The sequence below is a fragment of the Lissotriton helveticus genome, chromosome 10, assembly GCF_964261635.1.
Source record: "Lissotriton helveticus chromosome 10, aLisHel1.1, whole genome shotgun sequence".
NCBI lineage: Eukaryota > Metazoa > Chordata > Amphibia > Caudata > Salamandridae > Lissotriton > Lissotriton helveticus.
This window is the reverse complement of record NC_136071.1, coordinates 909,415,739-909,438,522: the sequence shown is the minus strand read 5'-3', so window position 1 is coordinate 909,438,522 and position 22,784 is coordinate 909,415,739. Positions and strand designations below refer to the sequence as shown.

General features: G+C 46.7%; 1 protein-coding gene across 1 annotated transcript in view; it reads left to right on the top strand.

The window, feature by feature from the left end:
• The window catches only part of IGF2BP3 (insulin like growth factor 2 mRNA binding protein 3), a 1,020,294-nt gene that overhangs the window by 724,270 nt on the left and 273,240 nt on the right, over positions 1–22,784 (top strand). Inside the window, exon 11 of the mRNA XM_078663554.1 lies at positions 18,979–19,098. Coding sequence (XP_078519680.1) covers positions 18,979–19,098 — 120 coding nt within the window. The remainder of the gene's footprint in view (positions 1–18,978; positions 19,099–22,784) is intronic.

Genomic DNA, 22,784 nt, shown 5'->3' with positions numbered 1-22,784 from the left:
GATTTCAGCTAATTTCCGCTCATGTTCATATGCCAGTTTCTTTTCCTCGAGCTCCCTTTGTCTCTGTTTCTCCTCTCTTTCTTCTCGGAGACGCAGGTGCTCTAAGTTGATTTTCTGTTCGGCCAACTTTAGTTCAACGTCCATTTTGAGCCGGGCCATTTCCAGCTCGTGTAGTCGGGTTCTTTCTCGTTCCTGGATCTCGTCTGGCGAGAGACCCGTTCTTCGTTCTTCAGGGGCCATGGGGGTTTGTGCTGCGATGTCTTGATCGGGGGTTCCGGCAGCCCCGGTTTCTGCCCAAGATTCCAGGGCCTGCTTAAAGTCATCTTTGGTATTTAGTCCGGTGGTAGCGATACCTAATTCGATACAGAACTGTTTAAGTTCACGATGGCTGTACTCGTCCAATTTCTCCATCTGGAATTTCTCCGTTGATCCGCTGTCTTTAGTTGACATGGTGATTCGCCGTGGGGTGAGCTACTCTCTGTACGGTTTATGCGGTGATTCGGATCCCGTCGCTGGCCACCAATGTTAGACGGACCGGGAGGGTCGGCCGAGGATAAGGGGAGAGGTCTCCGGGGAGAGCCGTCTCCAGTGAATCGTACAGACAAGTAACTCCCCCCCCACAGACGGACACCACACAATGATAAAGTTCAACGATACTTTATAGGCAATTCTTCAAGTACGGTAGAATGGTACAAGGAGGTCTGGACTCAGGGGTCCCCTCTATTCTGGTCTCTGTTTGGGAAAAGGGTAGCGGGACAGTCTTGTTACCAAAGAGATGGAAATAGCTCTCAATCCTCGAGCTCGGTGGTGTAGATGAACGGGCCGCGGCGGAGCCAGCAGGTCCCGTGATGGATGAAGGAAGACGACGGTCCGCGGCAGAGCCAGCAGGTCCCGATGAAGGTGGTGGTTACAAACGGTCCGCGGCCACGCCAGCAGGTCCCGACGACGATGAAGGATAGGGTGGTTCCCAAAGCCGCGGCAGCGCCAGCAGGCAAGACGAGGGTGCACAAGACAGAGCTACGGCAGCGCCAGTAGTCCGTCAAGGATGAGTTCTTCTTTGCGTCTCTCGACTCCAAGATACAACTGCCGTCCGGCTCGGGAGCTGCCCCAGTTATAGGGCTGGTGTGCTTTGATGTCCGGACCCTCGCACTTGGAGGTCGGGAGGTCCGGGATGAGGGGGTTCAGACACCCAGCAGGGGGGTGGAGCCAGCGCCCGGGGAGGCGATGGGCGAGCGGTACTTGGCGGGGGAGAGCCATCGACACCTCTTGCTCCCATTGACTGACCAAGTAGCCCGCTCACCTCCTGGGTGGATGTTGGTGCCGGAATGTCTGAGGCCTGGCCAGGCCCAGGGTTGAGGTCGATCGGGGGCCAGGCGGCCTCGTGGTGGAGTGTCCAAGATGGCGCCCAGGATGGGCGCGCAGGCCGGTAGTGGGTCGGCCTACGCGGTCAACAGGTTCGAGTGTAGGGGTCCCTGCGGGGACGGTGGACGTGTAATGGTGGTGTGTGGTACTTGCGTGGCTGGTTCGGGCCTGGTTGGGCCGGGGGAGAGCGGCCCTTCATGTGGCCTGTCCAACACATGGGGACACTCCAACAAGTGTTCCCACTCCTTCAGCAAGGCAACTTTCTGTCTACATTAGACTTAAAGGACGCTTACTCCCACATTTCAATACATCCTGCTCATATATCTGATTTGTGGTAGCAAAACATTATCAGTTCAAAGTGCTCCCATTCAGAGTCTCCACTGCTCCCGTTGTATTCACCAAATGCCTGGCGGCAATAGTCGCTGCTCATCTGCGAGGACCACACATGCATGTCTTCCCATACTTGGACAACTGGCTCATCGACGCCAGTTCGCAAACAAAGTGTCTACAGCACACTCAAAAAACAGTACTGTTGCACGATCTCTGATCCACAGGAAATCTGTTTGAAGTCCCATCTCCAACACTCCCACACAAAAATGTACTTTGGAGCCACTCTCAATACACAAAAGGTGCTGGCGTGTCCCAATCCAGCCAGGATCTGCAATATTCAGGCTCCGATTTCAGTTTCAACCCAATCGCTCATTACCAGCTCGAGTATTCATGCAGCTACTGGGAATGATGGCGTCTTACATTATGATAGTTCCCTATGCAAGACTTTAAATGTGGCCCCTTCAGGAATGTTTAGCACGTCAGTGTAATCGGTCTCATGGTCAATAGTCAGATATAGTGTTGGACGACACCCGCACTCATCGCTCTCTGCAGTAGTGGAATCCACAGAACATTCCATAGGGCGGTCCTTCATCGACCCAGTTCCACAGACCGTGCTAACAGCAGACGCTTCGCTCAATGGTTGGGGAGCTCATCTCCAAACTCACACAATTCAAGGTTTGTGGAGTCAATAGCAAAAACAACTTCACGTAAATCATCTAGAGCTGCTAGCAGTATGTCTAGCGCTCAAAGCCTTTCCAGTTCACCTTGTAAGCAAAACTGTCCTGATACGTACTGACAACATGACAGCCATGTATTACATACAGAAACAGGGGGGACACGCTCTCTACAACTGTCACAGCTCGCACAAGCCTTTTGGAGGTGGGCCATACCTCACAAAATGTATCTCAATCCGATCTGCTCAGCAGGCAAAGAGATTCTCAAGTGGGAACTTAACCCTCAAGTTCTCTTCCCATTCTTTCAGATGTGGGCCTTTCCAGCGATAGATCTGCTCGCCACACACCAAAACATAAAATGCTCACACTTGACCTCCAGGTATCCACACCCATTGTCCAAAGCCAATACACTATGGATGAACTGGTCAGGGATATTTCCCTGCCCTTTTCTGCCTTTCCTACTCATTCCCTTAGTGGTTCGGAAGCTCAGGCAAACGTCCCTCACACTAATCCTAGTAGCTCCCACATGGACCTGTGAACCTTGGTTCACTACCCAGCTGGAGCCATCAGTAGTTCCTCATCAAAAACTACATCTTACATCCACTCTTGTCACGCACAGCCATGGAGAGATTTGGCATCCAGATCCGGAGCATTTCCAACCTAGTGATCTGACACCTGAAGTCAGAGTTTGGCTACCTGAATCTTACGCCAAGCTGTATAAACATCATTAAAGAGGCTTAAAGACCTACTACAAGAGCTTGCTGTGCAGCAAAATGGAAGCGGTTTGTTATTTATTCTAATAACAGCCATGTCAACCTGCTTGATGCTTCTGTTCAGAGTATCATTTATTTGCTGCATTTACAACAGTCAAATTTAGCATACATTTATACGCTTACATCTTGCTGCAATAGCTGCATACCTTCAGAATAGACATCTGTCCATTTTCAGGGTGCCTGTTATTAAGGCCTTTATGGAAGGACTAGAGTTATTCCTCCAAGATTCCACCTGCCTCAGTGTGGAATCATAATATTGTCCTTACCAGATTAATGGGTCCACCCTTCGAGCCATTGCATAAATGTGAACTAAAATTTCTCACTTGGAAAGTTGCTTTCCTCATTGATATTACATCACTGAGGAGAGTGGGTGAGCTTCAGGCACTAATCACAGGGGAACCATTTTTACAAGTACACCAAAACATAGCGGTTCTTCACATTAACCCTAAATTCCTCCCCAAAGTAGTATCTGCCTTTCACATCAACCAATCTGTTGAGTTGCCTGTGTTCTTTCCTCAACCAGATTCAGTGACAAAACGTGCTCTACACACCGGAGATGTTAACAATTATTACTCTGTTAGAAAGGGCAAAACTTTTTCGTAAAGCTAACAACTCTTTGTTGCTTTTGCTACACCACACAAAGGCAATACCATTTCTAAATCAAGTATTGCAAGGTGGATAGTCCAATGTATTCAGGCATGCTATGCAAAATCAAACAGGACTTTACCAATTCCCCCGGAGCGCATTCCACTTGCAAACTAGAGGCTTCTATGGTTTTCTTAGGAAAAATTCCCATAGCTGACATTTGTAAAGTTGCAACATGGTCTACACCACACACATTTACAAAACACTGTTGTGTAGATGTGTTAGCAAGACAACAAGCTAATGTAGGCCTGGCAGTCAGTTCTTCGTACACTCTTTCAGGCAACTGTAATAGCTACAAGTTAGCCACCGATTCAGGAGATCAAAGCATGTGATCTACAGCTCACATGCCTCGAACGGAAATACTACTTACCCAGTATGCATCTGTACTTGGCAGGTAAAGCTGTAGATTTACATTGTCCCACCCGCCTCCCCGGTTACTTGTACCTGTTGCAGTAATATCTTATTTAGATACAAACACATGGACATCTCTATTCTACTCTTACTAACTCCATTCTCACCCTCAGCTGGAAAACAACAATGGAGTTGTTGCCCATGCGCACAATCACCTGCAAACATCCGCACCTAACAATAGATGGCAGACTTATGCAAAGCATGTGAATCTACAGCTCTACATGCCAAGAACAGATGCATACTGGGTAAGTAGCATTTTCCTTTCTCTTCCGCCAGCCTGGCACTGCTGCCGTGAACACTGCAAGCTTATTGGGCTGTTATTCCCATACTGTGAGGGGTACGGTTGCACAAGTGCTGTCTATGGTCCTGAATGAGGCTCGGGGCCATACTCAAGCTATTGCTGATGCAGGAGATGCTGCAAAGTTTACGATCAGACGCAGGTTGGATGCAACAGACTCGCTGGGTAGAGCCATTTCTTCTTTGATGGCACTTCGAGCTCATGCCTGGTGGAGGAACACTTGCTTTTTGGAGGAAGACCAAGTCTCGCTCATGGACATGCCCTTCAATGGAACCTGTCTTTTTGGAGACATTGCAAATTCGGCCTTGGAGATATTCAAGGACAGTAGTGCCACGGCTAGGCTCTGTGGCCCCACAGCAGCAGCATTCAGTCTTACACCCCTTCTGTGGCTGTGGTAGAGGCTATCGGACATATATTTTCCCCCCTAGGCACTGCAACCAGCAGGCTCATGTGAGAAAGTGAGTCTCTGTTGCAGTACCCCCCCCTCACACACTTTTTGCCTAATACACTTTTCCTTGGTGTGCCCTGGGTCCCTGCCAATCAGGTACCCAGGGTCTGTGTTCCTGCCCTAAGAACTATACTAAAGCCTAAACCCAATTGGCATCTCTAGCCACATGTCCGCTCTAGTAAATGGTACCCTAGATACCAAGGGCATTGTGACCAGAGAAGACCCCTAAGGGCTGCAGCACTTATAGTGCCACTGTTAAGGGCCCTGTACCTTGACACCCACACACTGCCTGTGCAGACTGAGTGTCTAGGTGCAGAACTAAGCAGAGAGTCGACATGGCACACATCCCTGTGTGCCCTGCCCACAAACCTATTGCCCTGGCATACATCTTCCACCCCTTTAGCTGGGTGGCCTATGCCAGTGGTGTGGGCACAGGTGCCTGAGCCCTGTGCCCCTGCAGTACCCAGGGCCATTTCTGGGCACTGTAAGTGCAGTGATGCCATTACGAGTATATGGTGCTGGGAGGTTGTCATTACGAACTCCACAGCACCATAATGGCTACACTGAACACTGACAAGTTTGATATCAAACTTCTCAGCACATTAAACCCACACTGATGCCAGTGTGGGGTTTATTGTAGAATGCACTACAGAGGGCATCTTAGAAATGCCCCCTGAAACCTAACCTACAATCCACGTCTTGTCTGAGAGGCTGCCTAGGCTGCCACACAGCAGACATGTTGCTGGACCCCTGGGTGGAGAGCTCCCCACTCTCCTGGGCCTGCAACAATGCACATCCTGGGACAAGGTGCCAAGCCTCCTCCCCCAGGATGGGCAGGGGAAGCTTCAAAGGCATTCCACCTTTGTGAGCTTCTCCAGACCACTTGCTGTACTCAGCAACTGGCCCCCACCAGCTCTGACCCCTGCTCTGGCGGGAAAACCTACATCAGAAAGGGGGGTGTGCCAGCCTGCGCCAATTCCAACCCTCAGGTGGGAGAGGCGAGGTGATGCACAACCCCGGGCTCCGGCCATCTTGAAGATGGGGAGCCCTGCCCAATCACAGCTAGGCTCCTGCCCCTCTCCCACAGGAGAGGAGCAGGCTAGGGGGTGTACCCACCTCAGGACAGGGACCCATTGGTCCCTGCCCTTGCCCTACCTGTAGCACCCCTAAATTTAGTATTTAGGGGCATCCTGATCCTTTTTCCACAGATCCAGATTACGAAACAAGAAGATCAAGGTACACGAAGACCTGCTGTGCAGCTGCTAAAAAGAGGAAGACACCAACTGATTTGGCGCCAGCCCTACCGGCCTATCGACCCTCGAACCTGCTCCTGTTAAACCCCAGTATCTCCAGCGGTCAGCAACCTCAAAAACCCTGGAGGACCTGACTGCCTTGTGACTCTGACTACCTGGGTCTCCCATGAGCAGTGGTGCTGCTCAAAGCAAGTAACAAGCCCTGGCATCAGCCCAGAACCGCGATCCCTGCACACACTGCACCTGCCAAGCCTGGCCTGTGCCGGAGTGAATCAAGACCCTGAGGACGTCCCCCTGGCGATTCTGACCTGGAATCCAGTGCCCAAGGACCCTCCTCGACGACCCCGACGACGCCTGCAGCCTCAGGACAAAGGACCCCTCCGACCGTGACCAGCAGGGGCTAAGATTTCCCGACCTCAAATGACACCCCTGCACCTGGCGCCCCACGGCCCCCTGTGCCCAACTCCTGGGTACCTACCTATCCTCCAAGATCCCAACTTACCCCTCGAAGTGTTGGTCACTCCAGAAGATCCTCCGTCCCCGAGCCTGCAGCCTTTGTTCCCTTTTCAAGATCCTCATTGATTAACATTGAGCGCCCGATGGCGCAAAAGCACTCTGCACCCCGCCGCGCGAGTGCCCCTGGGAGTGCAAACTTTGTCCTATCCTACTTCCCCATTTGCCCTGAGCAAGTGACCAGGAGCCCAGCTCCCACAGCCGCGTGGCCTGCTATCCAGCAGCCACCAACCGAAGGCCCCCTGCCTCTCATTGGATAACATTGAGCCTAACTACCTCTGCACCCGGCCGCCCCTGTGCTGCTGAGGGTATAGCAACTGTACTTACCTTACCCTGGAGGACCCCTGAGTCTATCCCCGGAACCTTAACTTCACCAGTCGAGTACTCGCCTGAGAACCGATGACTCACTTTCCTGCCATAGGATAACATTGACTGGTTTGACTCGAAATTTCTTCGAAGTGTGAAGTTTTGAAACTTTAAAATATTCATCTAAAATCAACCGAATATCAAGTACTTGCCTGTAATCAGGAGAGAAGCCAGTGCTGTATCTTTTAGCCCAGTACTGAACCACAAAAGTAATCACAACCGTGGTTACTAGTAATCTTAATTTCATCCATAGGAAACCATTGACTGTTTTTCTGTGAAATTTCTTCTATCTACTTTTTAAAGTTACAAATATTCCTTAAAAATCGTACCAACGGAGGAGGAGCCAAGCCTGCAACCATGATGGCCGCGTAGGCTCTCGGCTCCGCCGACCTTCTTGCTTTGTTCCTACATCCTGCAATTTATCCTGCACTCGAGCCGTGTTTTTGTGATGGCGAAATGATTCTGCTCTCTTTGGAGTGTCTCCGGGATTCCTACCAGCTGTAACACCGGCGAAATGTCCTCACCTCTTCCCCGGCCTTTAATGTCCACGAGACCGGGTCTTTGAGTGTTGGGGTCGGCCAGCCCCTGCTGCAACAACAACGGCCATCGAATACGGGGAGGAGTCGGCCGGCCGGAGTGTGTCTACTGCACTGCTCTTCCCTTGCCGCAGCTATCCAGCTTACCCGGCGGTTCCGTGTGCCCGAGAGACATCACAGATCCAGGGGATTACATTGTATCTATTCTCCGCCCGTGAACTGCCCGGACAACTTTTTCATCTTTCCCAAGCTATTGTGGGCGACATTTTGAGCACCACGTACTCGGCGCTTGGCACTGAAGGCTCCGTATCGTTATTGTGGGCCCAGGTGACTGCTGACGCCGCATCAACGCCACCGATCGTAAGCTATGGAGTCTGCTACTCCTGTGCTCCTGACTCGATCGTACTCTGGTGAGTGGCAGCGGGGTGATCAATTGTACGCATGGGAAGACACCGGTCGGGCTCGAGAGTCGCTACCTGCCGGTGAGCCTCGAATGAGGAGGAATGCTGGAGCCCATGCTCTTGGGGCAGCGCCGGGGACTGGTGATGTTCTGGTTGCTTTAGGTGCTTTGCGGGCTGCCCTGGATTGTAGCGCCCGGGACCTGCGGAGCCGACTGGACGCCATCACTCCCTCTGTGTGCTTTGTTGAACGTGATTTTTCTCGAGTGCGGGGCACTGCGCCACACCCTGCACTTGACTGCGGTGTACTGCTTAACCCCGGGGATACGGAGATGTCGGGGGACCAGGATCTCGAGACTGCCATGGGGCTGACTGATCTTGTTGGGAAGAGGTCTGGTGCTCGTGGACTTGTGCAGTGGTTGGAGAAGCGGCTCCGGACGCCGTGTCCGGCAACTCATGTGTTGTTTGATGGGGTGGCTCTCCCTCTTCTCCTGGAACTGGTGTTACTGGACTGGTCTACTGACTTTAGGGGATTAATGCTGCGCGTGGATCCTTCCCACATCGTCTTTGATCACACACTATCGTTTTTGGCTGACTTTGATGGGCAGCTTAACGTATTATCATGGCCATTCCGTTCGCCTACTCCATCTAAAATGGCGGCTGGTCTGCTGGGCTCCGTTGATACAATTGATCGCATGGGACAAGGTTGAGGATGTTTTCTTGCTTATTGTTGCATGCACGGCTGATGACTACGAGAGACAGGCGGGATATTGACTGATTCGAATGTTGGTTTTGTGTCGGTTCGAGGGTCTGCGTTTGGAGGGTGGGCGGCTGGGAGCCCGTACGCTAATTGTCTTCTCCTCCTCCATTTTCTTTTCTTTCTTTCTTCTTATCTACTATATTTCGGGTTTCCTATTTAGGGCGACAGGCACACTGCTGGGGGGATAGACCATAGCCTTCTGCAGGGGTGCGGGGTGGGGGTTAGGAGGTGGTTTCTATGTATCTTATTTCTTCCTTGGTTCTATGGTCCTTTTTCTTTATTCTTTTTCTGCCTTATCTTGCAGGGTATCTATGGCATATTCAGTTTTTGTGGGGTGGGGCAATGGTTTGTCACGTATAATGATTGTGTTGATGGCTATTTTGCATTGCTTACTTCGCCCATCACTCCCACTTTAATCGTCAAGCTAGTTGCCTCTGTACAGTTTGGAAGCCAGCTGCAGATCCTGAAACGACCGCTTGGCATTGACCCTGTATTCATCAGATTAAAAAAAAAAAAGAAACCTCATTTATCCTGGTATCGTTCTGATACGGACTTTATCCTGAGCTGCGATGGGGCTCTTGGAAGACGTAATGTTGCGTGCTTATGGCTTTATTGATTTGCTTGCCCATGATTGTAACTGCTATACGTATAATAAAGGTTAAAAAAAAAAAAATCGTACCAACTACTAAAACGTAATTAATTACCTGTCTTAGGTAGAGATCCTAGTGCTGAACCTAGGAGTCCAGTACCGGATTACAAAAGTAACGAGAACCTGCTTTACCTGTGCTTTGAATTTCCTTCCATTGGATAACATTGCTGGTTTGGTACTAAAACGTTTCCAAGTGTCAACTTTTAAAATGCCTTTATATTCTTTAGAAATCATTGCAATAACTAAAACGTTTTTACTAAACTGTTTTCAGCTTAGACCCCAGGACTGAATCGAGGGTCCAGTTATGAAGTTACAAAAGTAATCTATAAAGTAATCAACTGCATTTATGTAGAAAAACCCATTGAGCTCAATGTTAGATTGTGTTTAGAATTGTGTTGCCTACTGCAACCATTGTACCTAATGTGTTTACAAAGTTTATTGCCTCTTTGCAAAGTGATTACATGAGAGTATTCATATCGAGAAAAGTATATTTTGATACCTGTTGGTTCTAAAAATAAAACAACTATATCTTTGGATATAAAAACAATTGGCCTAGAGTACACTTCTTGAGTGTGTGAAACCTTTTGCTGACTGAGTGTGTGCAACAAATGCTTTACACTGTCCTCTGGTACTGCCTTACTGCTCGACCAAGCTACCACTTTAGAGAGTAAGGTCAGACCTGACTTTAACCTCTGTTATACCTCTGGGGATTGTGGACTCTATACACACTGTACCTTACTTTGGTCCAGTACATATAGAGCCACTTTCTCACAGCTCAATCCTTTTGTTGCCTGCAGACGCTGCTCCCACAAGTCTAGTTGGCCCAAATCCAGATGTCTGCCCAATCAGCTCCTCCCCCATCAACTACACAGTCAAAACCTCTTTAATTTGCCCTGAATTAAGCACGGTCATCCTGTTGGCGGCAGAATCCAACACTATCTGCCCTTTTGGCGGGAGAGTGCAACAGACAAATATTTGGTCCAGATTGTCGAACCGGGTTATGCCCTTCCGTTTCAACAAACTGTGCTGCCACTTCCTCCGTCTTCAAATCGGCTGAGAGAGAGCCACCTTGTGCTTTTACGGCTTGAAGTACTGGCCCTTCTTGCCAAAGGAGCCATCTAGAGGGTCACAGTGTCAGAAGTAGGTTGTGGTTGCTATTCCCACAACTTTCTGGTGCCAAAAAAGGATGAAGGCCTCGGTCCTATATTAGATTTGCGCCCTCTCCATTACTTCTTGAGAGTTAAAATTCATGATGCTCACCTCAGGTCTTCTATGCCATTGACTCGGTAGAATGGATGGTAGCATTGGACTTGCAGGACGCCCATTTCCACATTCCTGTCCTGCCTGCCAAAAGATGCTACTTGTGGTTTACAGTTAATGAAAATTATCAGTTCATTGTACTCCCTTTTGGTCTTACCAGTGCCCCTTAGGTTTTCACAAAGGTGATGGCAGTGGTTGCTGTATATCTGCCGAGGTCAGGGATTCCAGTCTGCCCACTACCTTGATTATTGGCTGTTGAAGGTGGAATTGCCCCAGGCAGTCCTCTCCTACGCACAGATTACAATGGAAATCCTGCATTCGCTTGGGTTCACTATCCACTTCATCGTGCTGAAGTCTCACCGGATTCTCTCTCAAACGCTCCCTTTCATCTGAGCTGTTCTGGACACAGTGCAGTTTTGGATTTGTCATCCTGAACAGCGAGTCCAGCATATATTCAGACTGATTCCAATGTGTTAGACTTTATGCTGGAATTTGGGGAGTCTGAGTCTGAGGATGTTGGGTCTCCTCACCTCCTGCATCCTCTTGGTAACACTTGCCCGCTGCGATTGGGTTAATAACAGACCTCCATTTCTTCCCCACCCATAGCTCACAGTGGTGACAGATGAGTCACTTTTGGGCTGGGGTGTCCATGTGGGAGAGATGAGCATCAGAGAACTCCTCTATTGTGGAGTCCGAGCATCATACCAACCTGATGGAGCTCTGGGGCATCTGATAGGCATTTAAAGCTTTTCTTCCTTCGATCAAGGGAAGGCTAGTGCAGGTGTTCACAGACAACACCATGCCATGTGAGACTGCAGCAAATGGGGCAGGGTGGGGTCGGTGACCCTTTGTCAAGAGGACCTGCACCTCTGGACAGGCTGGGACAGGGGAATTTCCCTGGTAGTTCAACACTTGGTGAGCTTTCTGAAAGCCAGAGCAGACAACCTCAGCTATCGATGCCTAGTGGATCATCCAGATGTGGAACAGATCTCCTTTGGAGATGTGGTAGAGCCTTGGTTAGATCTGTTCGCCACCGCAAAGCATACACAATGGCAGTTCTTTTGCACGTTGGAGTTTCCATGGCTGCTTTAGCTAGGAGACTCCTTCAGTCTCAGTTAAGCTCAGGACTCTTAAACGCCTTTCTACATAAACCACTCATGTCCAGAGTTCTCAAGAAGATAAAGTGGCTCCGAACTGAGCACGGCGAGTATGGTATCCCAAGCTAATGAGCATCTGTCCTTTAAGTTGCCCATTCGGGCAGTTCTTCTGTTGCGCAGCATCGGTGCAGGGTACCGTACCCAAACCAGTCCACTTTCTATCTTCATGCGTGGAGATTGAGCAGTGAGAATGGAGAGTTTTTGATCTCCCTCCTCAAGTATGTGATGTTAATCTGGCAACCAGGCGTTCTACCAGAACCATGTAAGCCTACCGATGGGAAAAGTTGGTGTATTGGTATACATCCAAATCAGTTAATCCTCTGTCAGCACCCTTGTCCTGGCAAGGCTTTGCTTTGGGCACCATAAAAGGATATCTAGCCACCATTTCCACTTTCTTACAGTTGCCTGATCAGCCTTCCCTGTTCTTAACCTGTTGTGACTATAATCCTTAAACGTTTACAGCATGTGTTTTCTCCCACCTCCTTCATTATGCCCCAATAGGACTTGAGTTTAGTTCTCTCCTTCCTCATGTGTTCTCCTTTTAAGCCAATGCACAGCTGCTCTTTACAACGCCTAATGATCAAAACGGTCTTCCTAGTGGCTATAACATCTGCCAGGTTAGCTATTTGCAGGTGCTTTCAATTAACCGCATGCGCGCTAGCGGTTTTCCCGCTGCGCGCTGCGATTTAAAAAATGCCGCGTTACGTGACAAGGTCAGCTCGTCATCCGCGCAGCGCAGGTTACGCCCATGACGAGCTGCCCTTGTCATGAGCGCAGAAGGGGTTAATACTTCTAACACTTTATTCTTCCCAAACAAATTAGGTCTTAGAACCCGGGCATTCTTTTTTGACAAACGTGGTGACACCTTTTCACGTCTGGCAAAAACATCAGCCTTTTTCTCCTCGTCTTCTCATCCTTCTAAAAAGAGGAAAGACTCCAACTTTTGGATCCAAAAAGTGAGTTATTATTCTATTCTGGTCATACCAAAGAATTCTGGTTGGACAATCAACTGTTAGATTTTCAGGGGCAAAGGAAGGAAATGCTTTTCAAAAGAGAACTAGCTCTGTTGATCATCCTTTGCATTAAGGTGTGATGTGCGATGGCCAAGAAACAGTCCCCGCTGAGGACTTAAGAGCTCACTCCGCCAGAACTACAGTTGCGACAACGGCGTTAGCTAGAGGGGTCCCTGTGCTGAACATCTGTTAAGTAGCTGTGTGACCATCACTTCACTTGTTGGCCAAACACTATTGCCTCGACCGTCAGATCTGTCAAGATGGCTTTTTTGCCTGTTAGGTCCTCCAGGACTTCTTAGTCTAGGAGCGTCCGCAGACCCCCCTCTGGGGAGAGATTGCTTTGGTATCTATTCTAAGGTAATAAAAAATCTGCAGCTAGAAGTATCTATCAGATAACAAGTTACTTTCCTTTGGTAACACCTTATTTGGTAGAGACTCTAGCTGCAGATTACTTACCGACCCTGCCATCCGCCCCATTGTGCGAAGTGCCTTCTCACATTGGGATTCTTTAGGACCTCACTCTTGCACTGTCATTCCTCTGCTTGGCTTCCTGATTCTGATGCGGAAAACAGTCAAGAACTTTGGTCGGAGCATTGGGGTGGCACCTATAGAAACGCTGCACACATTAATTGCGGCGTGGGCGATGCCCACAGAGCTGACAGATGGCACCTAGCGGTGCGCAATGGAATTGTTAAAAAATGTCCCGATCCAGTCTGACGCTTGGGAAATATTCTAAGGTAAGGAATCTGTGGCTAGATAGTCTCTACCAGATAAGGCATTACAGGAGGTAAGTAACTTGTTCGATCATCCATGATATCGGAGCTATAGCCTGAAGGAAGCTTCTTTCCGGCATTTTCTGCTCAATCAATAGTTCGGGTGAGGCCCAGAGCACTTGCCAGTGGCTGAGACTAATTCAAGCATTCTGTCCATCGCTGTTTTAGTTCCCCTAAGTGTGATGGGTATGCCCAGACTTGGTTCTAATGTTCACTATGCTACTGGAAACAAGCTATACCTGGCTGGTGTGCCCATAAGGGCGTAACTGGTCCTGGGTTGCTTGTGTCTAGTCAGGGAGAACCTGCCTGGCAGGTCAGCCTAGACTGTTGCCATTGGAGCAGGCTTGAGGCATAATTGCATATGGGTAGGTCCAACCTGAGGTGGGATGGGGGTGAAAAACAATGGATTGGGATGCGACCCAGAGCTATTGCCAGTGGCTAAGATAAATTCAAGCATTCCATCTATCAATCGCTTTGTTTTTTACATTTTACAAGCCTTCAATTTCCATGCGGTTTAGTTGTTATATTGGAATGGGTACGACATGAGGAAAGAGCTTAGTAAAGTACAAGGTTTGTGTAGGACTCTTCTACTTTTTTGAACAATGGAAATGTGGCAGTACAGAAACAAAACAACGCCACAGAGAGAAAAAGGGGGTCCGAGGGATATTTAGAGACCTGCCATAGTTCATATCCCCCACATAATACGTTCAGCTACAGACCGAGAACTAGGGGTCTTTAATTCATGAATAAGGTGCAAAAAATCCTAATCCTATTGCAAATACAGTCAATACAATGGTAAATAACAGATCACTATGTGTTCTGTGTAAATCAAGAGTACATACTTATGCCACCAAGACAAGATCACTAGTGGTTGTCAGTGAGACTCAGAGATCAGGATCAAGGATTCCCATCAAAAATCTTATAGATCTATATTTTCATTGGGTCATCCAGAACAACCGGGTGGTATTTCCCTAGATAACTGGGACCGTATCCACACTAAATTGTTAAAAAGTTCTCAGTGAGTCAAACCCACACACACCATGTTGACCATGAGTTAGATAACAAAGTATGGGAATGCGTGCAGTGCAAGTAAAGTAATGTGGTGATAGTAAAATAGAGTGGAGAAAACAGGAATCTGTAATTTTTATTTGAATGGTTGTTTCCACCCTCTAATTAAAAACCAGAACAGTGCAAATGACGGGACAGTCATAAACAAATATCGACTATCTCATAAAAGGGCCAACATGTTTCAGCCACTCGGAAACGGGGTTCCATATGCTTTCTTCAGGGCCTCTGTTCTTAAAGATTTGCTACCGCGACGTGTATGTAAACGAAACTATACGTTAAATGTGAAGTGAATCAAAAAAGGATATGAATGGACCCGTTTAGTCCATAGTCAACTTGCTCCGTGCCAAAACTGGATTAGTCTCACACCTAAAGAAAATAAACGACAACCATAAGGATCTCAACCCAGAACACATAGATGTACCCCTTTATTGTATTTTATTGCAAGTTATAATAATTCATCACTCACCCAGAATTATCCAGGGGCAAAGCCTCACCTCTCCTGGACCCTGCTCAGGATAACGGAGGCCACGCTCTAATGGAGAGAAGTGTAAAGTGTCTGAAAAGAGACCCAACGCTACTCGAGCAAAATGTGCCTCCTCCAAGCAACTCTAACAATATTAACTACTCTTCACACTAGTGCTCATAGGCTTGGTAAAACTTGTCCAACAGCAGCCTGGTCACGCCGGTAATAACACATAGAAAGAGTTAAACGGGCAGAATTAATTGCTATCGTAGGGGACTCACTAGTTTTGAAAGAACCTACTGCTTAGATCTGTGCTCGCTGCAAGGCAACGTGTATCATCATAAAGCGAGCAAAAACGGGTGTACTAATGCGTGAATGAAAGGCAAATCCCGTTATGCTCGAATGCTCAAACAAAATTAATAAGCTGTTACTCAGTAAAGGTCAACTCTTTAACGATCATAGATTGGTGATAACACCTAGTGAAATATGGTCTAAACAGTGAAGGAAAACACACCAACCTGTCCGTCGTTGCCTCGGGTGTAGGCACTGAGTCAGGGGGGAGGCATCAGCCTCCTGGGGAAGGCAGTATTTCAAGCATGCCATAATTGGAGGTGGAGTCTCGTTTCTGTGTTCCGAGACGCACCTCCTCCCCAAAATTTCAAATGTCCGATGGTAATAGCCACGGAGATGTATCGATTGATTCTTGTCATGCAAGGAGGTTCAATTTTGTCGGCGCTGGCATTGAGAATACGCCAATGGCGATTCACAATCTTTTGTACCTGGTTGGATCTGGTACAAAACGTCCTTTGCAACAGTTCACACGTAATTTATCTATTGACATGCCCTTGTGCTATCAAATATGTTGGCATGACGACACGGAAGGTCCGCCTTAGGATGCTAGAACACAAGAGTGCATTCCGATGCAGGAAGACTCTCACTAAATTGACAAGACATTTTGTAGAACTGAAACATACAGAAGAGGACTTCTACTGGACTATCCTTGAGAAGCCTTTTATACCATCACATACGGGAGATGTTCCAAAATTCCTGTTCAACAAAGAACAACGTTGGATATACAAACTTTCAACTGACTCATTGGGATTAAATGATATTCCATGGGTTAACCTTAAATGATTTCTGCTTGTGAAGATACTCATGTTGTACATATTGTACATATGTCTGCAGAGTGACTATACCACCTCTTGATCAGGATAATTACATTGAAAATATAAAGATTGTCTTATTTTTTTTGTAAACAGATTTTATTGTTGTAGATTGTCTTTTTATACTACATAGGGCTTGCAAAGATGACATTCCATGGGGCAACCCTTTAATGATTTCTGTTGGGTAGTATACACATGTTGCATATATGTTGGCATTGTGTCCACACTATCTATTATCAGGTTATTTACATTGAGAACGTAGGGATCACGCCCCCCCTTTTATACTGCTATGGACCATGCATTGATATCTTCCCCACGTAAGACTCCTAGTTAACACGAGTTGGGAAGTTGGTTTGGAATGATCCGGATCAGTTCCGTGGGCTTACTTCACAGACCACTCAAGTTGAGGTGCATTTAGAATTGGGGTCACGAGCTTTGTTTTCCGGACTACATTTTGTCACCGGATGACGTCACTTTGTAGTTCGGTAAAATCTCGCGATATGTTAGACAGATTCTTCGAGCCAGGAATACTACTGAATCTGCTTAGTAAGTTTTCGATTCCGTCCATTTACAAATCCCTGACTGGCATGCATGACCAGAATCGATCGATACATCTCCGTGGCTATTACCATCGGACATTTGAAATTTTGGGGAGGAGGTGCGTCTCGGAACACAGAAACGAGACTCCACCTCCAATTATGGCGTGCTTGAAATACTGCCTTCCCCAGGAGGCTGATGCCTCCCCCCTGACTCAGTGCCTACATCCGAGGCAACGACGAACAGGTTGGTGTGTTTTCCTTCACTTTTTAGACCATATTTCACTAGGTGTTATCACCAATCTATGATCGTTAAAGAGTTGACCTTTACTGAGTAACAGCTTATTAATTTTGTTTGAGCATTCGAGCATAACGGGATTTGCCTTTAATACACGCATTAGTACACCCGTTTTTGCGCGCTTTATGATGATACACGTTGCCTTGACAGCGAGCACAGATCTAAGCAGTAGGTTCTTTCAAAACTAGTGAGTCCCCTACAATAGCAATTAATTCTGCCCGTTTAACTCTTTCTATGTGTTATTACCGGCGTGACCAGGCTGCTGTTGGACAAGTTTTACCAAGCATATGAGCACTAGTGTGAAGAGTAGTTAATATTGTTAGAGTTGCTTGGAGGAGGCACATTTTGCTCGAGTAGCGTTGGGTCTCTTTTCAGACACTTTACACTTCTCTCCATTAGAGCGTGGCCTCCGTTATCCTGAGCAGGGTCCAGGAGAGGTGAGGCTTTGCCCCTGGATAATTCTGGGTGAGTGATGAATTATTATAACTTGAAATAAAATAAAGGGGTACAACTATGTGTTCTGGGTTGAGATCCTTATGGTTGTCGTTTATTTTCTTTAGGTGTGAGACTACTCCAGTTTTGGCACGGAGCAAGTTGACTATGGACTAAACGGGTCCATTCATATCCTTTTTTGATTCACTTCACATTTAACGTATAGTTTCACTTACATACACGTCGCGGTAGCAAATCTTTAAGAACAGAGGCCCTGAAGAAAGCCTATGGAACCCCGTTTCGGAGTGGCTGAAACATGTTGGCCCCTTTATGAGATAGTCGATATTTGTTTGACTGTCCCGTCATTTGCACTGTTCTGGTTTTTAATTAGAGGGTGAAAACGACCATTCAAATAAAAATGACAGATTCCTGTTTTCTCCACTCTATTTTACTATCACCACATTACTTTACTTGAACTTCACGCATTCCCTTACTTTGTTATCTAACTCATGGTCAACATGGTGTGTGTGGGTTTGACTCACTGAGAACTTTTTAACAATTTAGTGTGGATGCGGTCCCAATTATCTGGGGACATACCACCCCGGTTGTTCTGGATGACCCAATGAGAATATAGATCTATAAGATTTTTGATGGGAATCCTTGATCCTGATCTCTGAGTCTCACTGACAACCACTAGTGATCTTGTCTTGGTGGCATAAGTATGTACTCTTGATTTACACAGAACACATAGTGATCTGTTATTTACCATTGTATTGACTGTATTTGCAATAGGATTGGGATTTTTCGCATTACAGAAACAAAAATAAGTTGGACCTTAATAGTTAAATGTGCATCTCATTATGCAGAAAGGTCATGACCCAGAAATAGTCTTCTGGAATACATGGAACAGGTAGAACTTATTGTAGTGTTAAATCCCAGTTATTTTGCCTCTGAATGTGTAATTTCGAATTTGCTTTGTTAGTGAGGTTACTGAAGTGCACTAAAACCTTGGGAATAAGTTGTATGTTACTGGAGAAATATTGTTTATAGTATTTTTTTTACACATGTTTAAATATTAGACTTTGTAGCTGAACTATGGAGTCAAGGGGGCGTTATATATTCTTATTGTTTGTATGTCTTGAATGATTAGTTTGATGTACTGATAAATGAATATATCAAAAAATGGCAGGATTCCTTGCAGTGTCACTGACCCCAATATCCAAGACTTGTGTAAACCTGATTGATAATACCTGGTGCCTTTAATAATTTAAATAAATTCTGTCACAACAGGTGTTTCCTAATTCCCTTTTCTGATTAGTCTTGCTCAATGTTTCCTAGGCTAAAATTCGGTATGATCAGAATTTCACATCACAATATTTCTTTTCTTCTTTTAACACAGCATCAACCAGAATCTGAAACTGTTCATCTGTTCATTCCATCTTTGGCTGTTGGAGCCATCATTGGCAAGCAGGGACAGCACATAAAACAGCTATCTCGTTTTGCAGGCGCTTCAATTAAGGTACCATTAGCCATACTGACTTTTTTTTTTCAAATACATGACCCATCAGTTTCCAATCACTTTAAAAAAACAAGAAACATTAATAGTACGCTTTGTGGATGGAAAGTTATCCTTTAATTCATCAAGATGGATTGAGAATTTAAAGCATGTTTAATGTTTTGTCTGTTGCTTAGTTAACTTTAAAAAAAACCTGGTTTTAGTTGCTTGAGGCTCTACAATTAAATGTTTCCCTTTAACATCTTATTGGCAGTTACGCTGCTGAAAGGATTCATACACTTTAAGCTGAGCCCATAACATTTGAAGTGTTGTAACTAGATTTCCATTGGCTAAATTGTTCTGTCCGCATGTCCTTTCAAATGTTCTACTCTGAGGTTTGGAGTTCTCTGATTTTCTATAAATCGAATGGAATTGGATTATATGTTTTTCCTTCCTGATGTGGTATGGGCACTTGCCCTCTGTGTGTTGTCTTCTCCGAGGAGCATGAGCTTTATAGGCCTGCCAATTATGTTAGTTTCTCAGTAAATTATGTATGAGATTTTTATCCAACTTTAAAACCCCTTTCCATTATTCCCACGGAAACATGCTACCCATACGTATTCAGTATTGAGTGATTGTTGGGTTCAGCCTACCAGAGAGAATAGGTGTCTGGTTGCAGAAGGCACATTTTGTGCTTACTATGAATGTAGATGGGCTTGCAGGTCGCTCATTGCTTCCCATTGGTTGGCTTTACTGTCGCTCATTTGCCCGCTTATTATTCACTGGCTTACCTTATCCATCTTGTCTGCCCCTCCCCTGGAGCACTTCCAATTTACTTCCACTGCTCACTTCTAGGAAACACATTTTTTAGTTAGTCATAAGCATTCCACGACAGTTTATTTGTTTTCCAGATTCCTCCCTAGTTTGCTTCTCTTCCACCTTTGCGTGCTATTTTGCTGTCCCTTAGTGTACTTCCCTATCTTTCCTGTGTGAAGTACTCCGCTGTGTTCTTGCTTGAGTGCTTCTCCCCTGCTCTACATTGCTCTCACCAGTTTACTTTTTTCTACCCCCACCGCACCCTCCATGTTTCTTCCCACCGCCCACCCTTGTTGCCCCAATCCATTTCCAAATAAGTGTTTTTTCACTTTTTAAAATGTTCTGATCCAATTCAGATTGGTAAATAAAAAGGCAAAAAGTTCCCGCATCATTTTCTAGGTTATGTGCAAGCATGGTGCATGCACCTGCAAAATTAAGCAGGTAGCTGCATCATAAACTGCTTTTTGTATTCTTGAGCCATGCTGAACAACATTAGGGAATCTATATAGCTGTGCTGAAATTGGTTCCCTTCTGCACCTTCAGGCGTAAATGTTGAAATCCGCTTTACTTTTTCTTTGCTCTGTGAACTTTTTGCCAAGAACTTTAGTTCTCAAAAAAATTAAACATTCTGCAGGGGAACTAGATATCTTCTGAAGACTGTACGATTTAAACCATGCAGGGACTGTTCCAAGAAAATGTGATCTCCGAAGCAGGTCTTTACTGTGTAGGCTTGGGTCACGACTCCAAAGTCCTGTGAGGAGTAGGTCTTAATGAACCAGATGGTGATCCAGGATCATGAAACAAACCTGACCGTTGTCAAACACTAGAAGAAACCTCAACTGTCTCTCTCTCAGGCGAGAGTGCAGATATGCTCCCGCTGATTGGCTGTTCCTGCGATTGGCCTGGTTACGGTTGAAGCCTTAGAGTAAATACAGGTCTGAGACAAAGCAGAAACACAAGAAGGCCAAACCAAATTTCCCCATTCCTGCCACTGTCTCCAGGGAAGTTGCATGGGTGTCAGTGTGCCACACGGTCTCGCTGGGAATCTACAGAGGACCCAATTCAGAGATTGATTTTGATGCACCTTGAATTCCCCAAGTCACCACCAGCATCACTACGGAGTGAGGCCATGCAGAAGATCTCTAGCATTTTTATGGTTCCCTCTGGCGCACCTTTGGGCCCCAAGAATCCACAGGAGCACACAGTTGGGTTACCTCTGGCTGATCCATCCTCTACTGTGCTCCTCAAACCCACAACAGGTTCCACACCTAGGTTTGTCGGCTTCCAATTTAGTGCCAAATGTGTTCTAGTTACTTACACCTAAACCTTTATCGATGGTGCCACAGGAAGACCATGTACCTATTTTGGTGTCTGACTACCAGCCGAAATAGTCTTAATCAGGTCACGTGTGGTATCCACATTGACGTACTTGGATCCCATTCAGTCAAAGTCTGACAGAACCTAACCAGAGATGTATTTGGGTGCTCCACCAGCTTTTTGGTTTTGATTGTGATCAGTCTGCAACTATTTGGAGATGGCAGTGTTGATGATGGGGTTGTTACAACCACTCTTGTTGATAAAAGTTTATATATGGACTTGTAGGAGGCCAGTGAGCTTGATATATCACCTGACACTAGCCAGATTTCTCCCCTTAGACCACCAACAGAGGATAGTTGTTCCTTTGCTTTGGACATTAGACATGCAGCAGAGGTCTAGGACTTTCAACATTTGTGGAGGCCAAAACTAATGTTCTTACGGAGGTCATGTAACCTGGGCAGGCTCCTTCTTTTCTCTTGCTGCCAATTTACTGAAGCTCTGACTATTACATTGATGGGCACATGGGCAAAGCCTTGTTCATGCCCACCGGGGAGGCAGAATGCCAGACACCACAGGCTGGCACCAGGGGGACACTGATTTCCTGCCTCAGTATCCCTCTCCTGAGAGTCTGGCAGTTGAACCCTGTCAGCAAGGTGAATCCTAGCTTCTTCCTATGACTGAGACGAAAAGGATTGAAACATTTGGGATACAAGTGTTATTAGCCAGCCTAGCCTTGAGATTGGTCAATGGCATTTGTTTGCTTGTCTGATACACACACACCCTTTGGGACATGGTCAGCAAGATCGTATAGTGGTTAGTACGCTGCCTTGTGTAGTCAGTGATATCTTGCCGGCAGTCCCTGAAGACCTTTTGGGTAAACCATTCAGATAGCTCGACTGCAGCTAAATAGCTCACTGTCTGGCTTGGACACCACCAATTGCATAGGCCAAGCAGTCGATACCAGCGTGGTCCTCCGTCGTCTTGTATGGAAGAGAACCACTGATTTTTCTGGGCATGTCCAGGCTTCCCTTACACATATGGCATTTGGCATATTTTGCCTGTTTGAGAAATTGGATTCTGCACTGGATCACTTTAAGGAAGCTGAGCCACCGCTCCTACCAGGCAATTAGCTAATCAAACCTGCTTGTTTTGGTGACTCTGTACAGGGTTGACTTGCAGACAATGCCAGCTCCAACCCCCCACCCCCAAAAAAACCAACCTCCTGCTGCCACAGCAAGCACCCCAGTCTTTTCATTGGGCGGGGAGGATTAGCCACCCGACATGCTGGTCAGCAGACAAACCAATCCTTTCAGACCCTGATAGGGTGCTTTAACTTGCACTTCGCGGATCACAACTACCTTATAAGAGCAAGCATCTTACACTTTCTCCAGGGATGCCAACAGATTAGATCTGACAGATGGGTCTTCCAAATTGTCCAATGGGGCTACGTCCTCTCATTCCTTTATGACCCACCTCATCTTCCACCTAAATCAGGTCAGACTTTAAAGGACCACCTAGCCTGTCACACTGCAGGAAGTATGGGCTCGCTTGTCCAGAGGAACCATAGAGAGGGTGCC